The sequence below is a fragment of the Dendronephthya gigantea genome, unplaced genomic scaffold (genome assembly GCF_004324835.1).
Source record: "Dendronephthya gigantea isolate DGI-Jeju-01 unplaced genomic scaffold, DenGig_1.0 000002F, whole genome shotgun sequence".
Lineage (NCBI taxonomy): Eukaryota > Metazoa > Cnidaria > Anthozoa > Malacalcyonacea > Nephtheidae > Dendronephthya > Dendronephthya gigantea.
Window position 1 is genome coordinate 740,291 of NW_021163012.1, and position 7,962 is coordinate 748,252.

At 36.8% G+C, this 7,962-nt stretch overlaps 3 protein-coding genes across 3 annotated transcripts; all 3 read right to left on the reverse strand.

Annotated features, from left to right (window-relative positions):
* Positions 1 to 61: 61 nt before the first annotated feature.
* On the reverse strand, positions 62 to 2,313 carry LOC114535444 (wiskott-Aldrich syndrome protein family member 3-like). Its single transcript, XM_028556755.1, has 3 exons — positions 1,862 to 2,313; positions 964 to 1,223; positions 62 to 835 (listed from the first exon to the last, which is right to left on the reverse strand). The coding sequence occupies exons 1-3, from the start codon at positions 2,127 to 2,129 to the stop codon at positions 86 to 88; spliced, it is 1,278 nt and encodes a 425-aa protein (XP_028412556.1). The 5' UTR covers positions 2,130 to 2,313; the 3' UTR covers positions 62 to 85.
* A 994-nt stretch (positions 2,314 to 3,307) lies between these two features.
* LOC114533041 lies at positions 3,308 to 4,587 on the reverse strand. Its single transcript, XM_028554624.1, has 2 exons — positions 4,158 to 4,587; positions 3,308 to 3,552 (listed from the first exon to the last, which is right to left on the reverse strand). The coding sequence occupies exons 1-2, from the start codon at positions 4,501 to 4,503 to the stop codon at positions 3,308 to 3,310; spliced, it is 591 nt and encodes a 196-aa protein (XP_028410425.1). The 5' UTR covers positions 4,504 to 4,587.
* Positions 4,588 to 4,904: 317 nt separating this feature from the next.
* LOC114535454 (HIV Tat-specific factor 1 homolog) lies at positions 4,905 to 7,776 on the reverse strand. Its single transcript, XM_028556763.1, has 12 exons — positions 7,440 to 7,776; positions 7,104 to 7,250; positions 6,942 to 6,996; positions 6,766 to 6,813; positions 6,599 to 6,679; positions 6,409 to 6,482; positions 6,247 to 6,321; positions 6,080 to 6,165; positions 5,922 to 6,012; positions 5,734 to 5,823; positions 5,564 to 5,629; positions 4,905 to 5,367 (listed from the first exon to the last, which is right to left on the reverse strand). The coding sequence occupies exons 1-12, from the start codon at positions 7,638 to 7,640 to the stop codon at positions 5,212 to 5,214; spliced, it is 1,170 nt and encodes a 389-aa protein (XP_028412564.1). The 5' UTR covers positions 7,641 to 7,776; the 3' UTR covers positions 4,905 to 5,211.
* Between the last annotated feature and the right edge of the window lie 186 nt (positions 7,777 to 7,962).

The window sequence follows — 7,962 nt, forward strand, 5'->3', positions numbered from 1 at the left end:
TGTCTTGCAAACACCTACTAGTTATTTTTCCATTAATAGGATCCTCACACATGATTAGTTTTATTATGCTAACTATTATCATGTACTAGTCCTCATCATCCTGCCAGTCATCCTCATCATCGTCCCATTCCGAACCTGTTTCACTCTCACTGTCCGAATATTCCACTGCAATACGTCTCTGAAGTATAGATGCGACATCCATACCTACATTCTGCTGTTCTTTCTTCTCTATTTCTACTTGCACCTTTTTCAATTTCATTCCTGTACGAATCGCTTCAAGTAAGTCAGTCCGAGCATCGATTGGTTTTGGTTCAGGTGGTTGTACAGGTTCACTGGGGGTTAATGAGGGTGGTGGAAGATGATTTTGGTGAACAGTTGGTAGTGGTGGGGGAGGTGGTGCAGGGATGTTAGGATCAGGAGGAGGTGGTGGTGGTGGTGGGATATCAGGTGATGCCATAGGTGGTGGGAAATTAGGTGGTGGTGGTTGGGGTAATAGAGAGTTGTCTTGGCCCACTGGGCTTGGAACAGGAGGGGGTGGTGGTGGTTTTGTTGCCGGGCGAGGTAGTTTTGCAGCAGTTCCTCTTCTTGATCCAGTTGTTGCTCGTCTGTCATCATATTGGTTTGGCTCTGGAGATAACGAAATTGTTGGACTTGGGACACCGCCATTTTGCTCGGGAGGTTTCATTTCATTTTGAGTTGTTGCACCTGAACTATCTTCTATTGAATATTTAGCATTAGAGGTTTCTAATTCCTTATCTTTTCCAGAATATACTTTCTTCTTGAGATGTTTAATCTTCACTTGTGACTGTGTTCTTCCAGTGCTACGGTTATGTTTCTGAATGAATCAATCATTTGACGTAATTAGATCATTTAAAAGTTTGGGACAATGGAAAAGAAATAAGATATTTTAAGTTCCTACAGCATGAAGATGATGTATCTCTGATCAACTCTTCTCTACTTTACCTTTTTCTTCTTTTTCCTATCCTGTTCCTTTTTCATTTCTTCCCTCCATAATTCAAAGAAGTAAGTCGGATCAGTATAAAACTTGAGGGCGTCTTTTCCATCATCTCGATATGTATTCATATCTTGTAGTCTAGGTGGTGCATCACACATGTTGTATTTCTCTGACATTGAGTTGGGCAATGTTGATCTACCCACAACTTGTTGGTCTGTTACGACAGTGGACTTGAAAGCCTTCTTGATATTAATATCTTGTAAAGAAACTGGAAGGAAAAAAAACAGTCTTTACTCCATCTAATGCCAGACTGTTTCTATTTGCTGTCAGACTTTAAACTTTGGAATGTTTGGAATGAATTGGTAAACCACATAATCTTGTTAAAACATATAAAAAGTTTCCAAGCAATTCTTAAAAAGAAATCCACGTTAACTATGAAAAAATTAAATGATACCTAGGAAAAGGAGGCAAAAATATTGGTCTGAAATGAATCCAAGACCTCAGTATTTTTGCACAACTATATACTAACGCACACAAGTGAAAGAACGGTTCACTAATTTTGCAAGTTTATTTACTCAATGAAATGAACATTTGTTGCAAATGTTAAAATTGACACATTTTCGAACGCGAGTAGCTTTAATTTATTCTCATTGAAAGAATATTGTTTACGTTCTTGTTCCTCACATATTACAATTGAATATGAAATCTGAAAATGAAAATCGCCAATATATACATGGACTTTTAATATATACAGGAACTAATGTTTTGTAATCAGATTTGCCATCACTTTCGGCTTATATATATATACGTACAACAAATTGCCAATAATTTCTCACTCTAAGTAGCATGATTTATTAACACCTAATGGAAGAAAGCTTTAAGTAAATAAGATGTTAAGGCACATACTTTCTTCCACGGACGAGTCGAGCTTGGTGACTTTTTGAGCCAGGCCAGATATTCTTCCTTGCAAAGACGTTGCTCGTTTATGTAAACAGTTCGCTTCGTGTAAAATTTCATCAAAAACATCCTCGGAATACTTCGCTAAACTGCTGATTTGTCGTACGATACCAGCAAGCGTACTGACTGATACTGATTCAAACTCATTCACCAGCCCTTTCTGAAGCTTTACTCGGCTGACGTAGACCGGTTGAATTTCACGTTTTATCAAAGGCATGATTTATATCTAAACAAACCACAATCAAGAGTCGCTTTCCTTCCTTGAAGATCACATAATAGTAGCTTTTTATTCATCAACTGTGATCGACTTCAACAGAAGCAGTTCAAAAATAACTTTGCTTCTTTGTTAAATATACGATATGTTTACCGCCTCGACACTACCCTGTTAAATTCTTCTACTGCAAAAGGGCCTCAGCTATCCCAGAATGCATTACCGGTTGCATGACTTCATTCTGGAATGTGCGAGATTACCGCGATTATTTTAGGGCGTTGAATTCCTATACCAAACGTTTCCTCTTTTAATCGCGAACACTTCAATACGAAGTGAATAGAAAATTTGAAAATAACACTTCAAATATATTGGCCAAATAAGCCGTGATAATTTTTTCTAGGGCAATATATATATGAAAAAATTAGCATTATTTGCCAAAATATTGTACCGCAACTATATCCATAGATGTACCACCTCTAATGTACATCCATGGTGTATTGGCTATAGTTAATAACCTACGTCATTACCATTAAATGCGAATCCGTTTTTTTTTCTAAATGTTTTTTTCAGTAACAGTTTCACACATTTATTTTTTAAAACATCCATTATTATCAAATACTACAACATTCATTAAATTAACCATATTTCATACAAATTTACCAGACAATTGTTCAATTGATTGCAAGATACAAGCTCAGTAGAGTTGTCTCTCAACGGATATCAGAATTAATTTAAATCCTTATTTTTTTAATAAGGAAAAGCTTACAACGATTAGGCTTAACAAGATTTCAGTGCACAGCCTGTCACAACGAAGACTAAAGCTTTAGCTTCAAATTACAATTTAATTGCAACTCATAATTACTCGTTAAGAACACTGGGATCATATCATGAACCAGGAAAACGAAATTCAACTGCCATTTGATGAAAGGTGTGTAGGTCAGCCATTGCTGCTGATATGGTGGTATTTAAACCAGTGATATGTGGTAAGAATGGTCGTACTGTTGGTTCAATCAGCATAGAATTATACCTAGGGTTGAACCCATTCCCCACGGAGGGGGAGTACACTTCAACAAAAGTGTTCCCATTGTAGTATGCTGTATATACTGGTGGTTTTGAATCATTGATATTTTCACTATTATTACTATCGTATCTTTGATACGGTAAACAGTACTGTGGTCGCGATGTCATATAATACGACGGGCCACCGTCCACTCTATTGCAGGGCTGGCATGTTTTCCGCACACTGGATGCATGAGAGTGTATGGTTGAACCACAACAGGTCTCATTGGTTCAGCCGGTCTTATTGGTTGAACAGGTGGCATTGGTTGAACCATGGTGTGTTCGACACGTGCGTGTTTTGTAACCTGAGGACGACTTGGCATCAACGATGTGACTGTTGGTTTTCGCCTTGCTTTTCTCTTTGATGCTCCTGTTAACGAAACATTTTACACATCAACACGGATGTATTAAAGCATTTAGCATCGTTAAAGCCTGGTTTCCATTTTATCGTAGTTCTCCTGAACATGTCAAGCTGGTTGACGTGATGAAATATTCATATCTCCAACAATTACCGATTTGAATACAAAAATAAAGACAAATTTACATCCGAACCATTTCTCATCGCTGAAAATGACTTGTTCACGACTGTTACGATAAAATGGAAACCAGGCCAGGCTTAATACGACATGCTGTTAATCTGGTTGTTGTTATCTCTGACGCTAATCTCATGACGACGGCTCCTGGACAACAGAATGCCCACATGCATCCTGTTCCGGTGAGTCTACAGACACAGCTTCTTTAAACTCCCTTGTATATCATGAAAAAACCTGCCGGGTGACATACAAAAAGCACATCAACTCAGGCCTTCACAATGAGCATTTTCTTCAATACTGTTCATTAATCACACTGTGAAGAGGTTTGCATTTAATGCGGGAAATTTAAAATCAACAACAAACAATTAAAACCTTGTTATGTGCGTAAAGGGTATTTAAAACAGCCAGTGTGATAACGAGGAACTGATGCAAATACTTTTACCTGTCTTTTTAACTGGGAGTTCTTTCTTACTCGCATCTGTTGACATGTTCAATTCTTCAGTGGCAAGCGAGCGAGTGAAGTGGTTTTCGACTGTTGCATCGGCTGTCTGCTGGTAATATTTATGTACTTCGCACGTCTCACTAATAACTTCAACTGAACAATTCTTTTCGTTAGACTCAGCCTGGGAAATTTCTGAAATGCACTCAGCGATCAAATTCAAATAATTACAATCATCCTCGTTCTCTGCAGACATCATAACTTTATCAAATATTTCACCTTCGTTGTTGCTTATAATCCCAAAATCATTATTATTCCTATCCATTGTTTCCAAAGGATTGTAATTCATTTTGAAAGAAGTCCTTTGCACGTCTATTCAAACTGCTGTGGTGTTATGAATCGTTAAGGCGGGACCATTGCGTTGTATTTAACATTTTATGATAAGTTAACCATCAAAGCGTATGTGGGACATGTTAACCACGTGTTAAACTTTGTTTTCGCTATTCAAAGTCCAGCAGTAAATGTCCCAGGGGATTTAAGATCTCTGGGTATGGGGAAATGATTTTTTATGCGGGGAGAGAATTTGTTTTACATCTTCCAAAACTTCCATAGTTAATACAAGCGTACATCGTATTACCATATACTCATGGATAATAAATTAATTGTTATAATCAATTATGTATAAGGCAGCGTAGATAGTTCAACTTCAGCAAACGATATTTTCAGGTATGACAGAAACATAATGCACAGAACGTTGGAACACTTTATTGAATGTAAAGTCATTTCACAATTTTTTACAGTCCACTCTATGGTAACGTATTTCTTGTAATCGTCTTTGAGGTTAAAATTACCTTCACAAATCGTATTTGTGACGGTTGTTCAACCATTTCGTTAGCACGTTCAACCTTATCTAACTTTTCTCTTGTTTAAAGCTCGGGACAGTTCAGATCTTATGTTCGTATCTTAAATTTACTGAAATTCTTTGAAGACATCAGTTAGGTACAGAATAAAAACCACAACCAGAATATGTCATTCTGTTTCATTAAATAATTAATGTTCACGCATTCTCTTCATCTTTTCTTTCTAAATATTCTTCCCATTTCTTTAATCGTTTTTCCTTCTCTTCTTCTGTTTCTTCAACTTCGTATTTCGTGACGCCATCCCATTTCTGAGCAAGTAATTTTCTTCCAGCAAACCAACGACCATTCATCTCCTGTAAAGTAATAAAGCAAAAAAAAGAAATGCATTTACTAACGAAATCCTTCCGCGAATTATGTTCACCTATTTAGGCAGGAAAGTTTACAGTCTGGTCCAAATCTTGACATTCATTAATACCTAAGTTGTTGATTTTGCCAATGTACTTCTTTACAGATCGTTTCACGTTAATTATATATTTTCAGAATGCTCACCCGTATACACACATCTGCTGGCTCAATTTCAGCAAAGCCAACGGACACCACACCATCAACATGTCTCTGAAAAAGATCATACTTACGAGTTCCAAGGTGATGTACAATTCTTTTTCACAAAACTATTATATCTGTATCTTTTCAAAATTTAACTTCACACAACAACTTACATCAAAGACCATTACTTTTCGTACAACACCATACTTTTCACATTCTTTTCTGATATCATTCTTAAGGTCCAAGAGCACTGATGGATCTTTCTACAGATGCAATAAAGAGTAAAAAGTTGAAAGGGAAATAATTTGTGGTAAGATGTTCTCTATCAATGTTTTTATTTATTCTAAATTTGTTCCATCACCTCAAAATCATTTGGATCAAACATGTTTTTAATGACAACAATACGATCTAGCTTTGATACTTTCTCCTCTCGATCAACCCAATCCAATAATCTATTAAGATAAGAAGAAGTTGAGTTTCCAGAGCTTGTCGGTTTTCCTGTTGTGATTTTCTCCTTACTTGTCTTGTCCTTTTGCTTTCTTCTTTTTCTTTCTCTTCTTAGGTTTTAGAGAAGCATTATATGCACCTTTCATTTCAAAATGAGCCTGAAGGAGAAACTTTGTAACGTGAAGTGATATATAAGTTGCATTAGATGTGACAATTCCTTAATTTTCATGGACAGTAACCTTCTCCACTTTAATTTGCTTTCCTTTGAAATTTGAGTCATCAAGTAGCTTGAGAGCTAAATCCACACTTTCAATCTATAGTTGAGATTTGAATATGAATGAAGTACTTGAACTGTTTGCACTTTCACAATCTTTTAAAGAACTGCAACATCTGAGACCAACCTTCAGGTAGCAACATCTGGCATCTCCTTTCAATTTTCCTTCTTGGTCTCTGTACAGTTTGATCTTTGGTTTTCCTGAAGATGAAAAATCTAAATTTTTAGGGGGGTTTAGGCTGGATTAGGGGTTTGAATGGTAGAAGAACTGGGAAGATCTTGTCATTTGTAAAGCTGAAGGGTTTCTAGGTATTAACTTGTATCGTTGTCTTCCATGATAATCCCACATTTGCTCATGAATTCAACAAATTCTTCTTCTGTAGTTTCCTCATGTAAACCTAAATGTATCACAATGGTACTCCTGTAAGAATTTCATCTTTCATCACTCATGATGTGATAAATTTGAGATGATTTATTCAATAACCTGAAACATAGACATTTGTATTCTTGCTTTCATCCATTTCAAACCAAGCTATTAAAAAGAATAATTAGCAAAGGATTCATTTGTATTGCTGGGATTATACAGCTGTATATCTCCAAGACAAGGGGCATAAGATAAGGAGAGTTCCAAGCAGAAGCTAACAGAAATTTTGAGCATACATGGAGGTTCCTTTTTCCTTTTCTGGCCAGTGTTTAGAACAGGTTCTTCAGCAGGCTAAAGTTGTGAATGAAAAACGCAAAAGAGAGCTGAAGTTAGCTTGGTATGTGGATGGAAATCAACAGGAATTCTATCATGTAAAACAAGTATATTGCCATCAACACCTTGGTGTTCTGTTCAGTAAGCTCTGCACTTGTTGGTTGAGCTGTTGTTTGGGTTTTGTTCTCTTCTTCATTACCAGTTGGTGGTTGGCCCTCCTCATTACCAAAACCATAGTTCATCTGATATACAGCAATGAAATCCTCATCAATCTATGCAGAGCAAACAGAAGATTGATTTGAGGTGCATTTTTGTGACAATCAATAAATATTAAACTTTCAATGATACTGGGGTTAATCTGTAAATGCTCTATGAAGATGCATTTTGGATGGATATGACTAATCTTTGTATTATTTCAACAAATTCACTAAGTTTATCCACAAAAGAAACTGTCACACAACCTTAGGAAACCATGCTCTCTTTTGATCATCCCATTCATATTGAGTACCATCATTTGGATCTGTGTAAACCCTGGGATCATTGCTAGTTTCTTTCGTCTCTTCTGACTCTTCAGAGACAGAGTGTCCCTCCACTGCTGCTGATTGCAATTTCAACTCATCAACTAGTTCCTTCGCTTCTTTGGCTGTTGTTTCATCCATCATGCATACAAACCAGCCAAATAATTACGTAAGTGAACAGTGTTGCATCGGTAGTGTTTTCAAATGGCAGATATCAGAATCAAAACAAATGAAAAGTTGTAATAAAATCAAGCATTCTTTGGACCTTTGATAAAAAGTGTCTTCCTCCCCCTGAAAAGACGTACGACGCGTGGTTGTGGTGCGTGGGGAACTCGCGTGGATAACTGTTGCCTTTTCTGGTTGCTAGGCAACGCGCTTGGAAACCAATATGGTGGCCACTTTTATATGATTTGCTCATCCTGTGGCCAGAAACATTGCAAAAACTGCATCTATTTTGCAAGATACA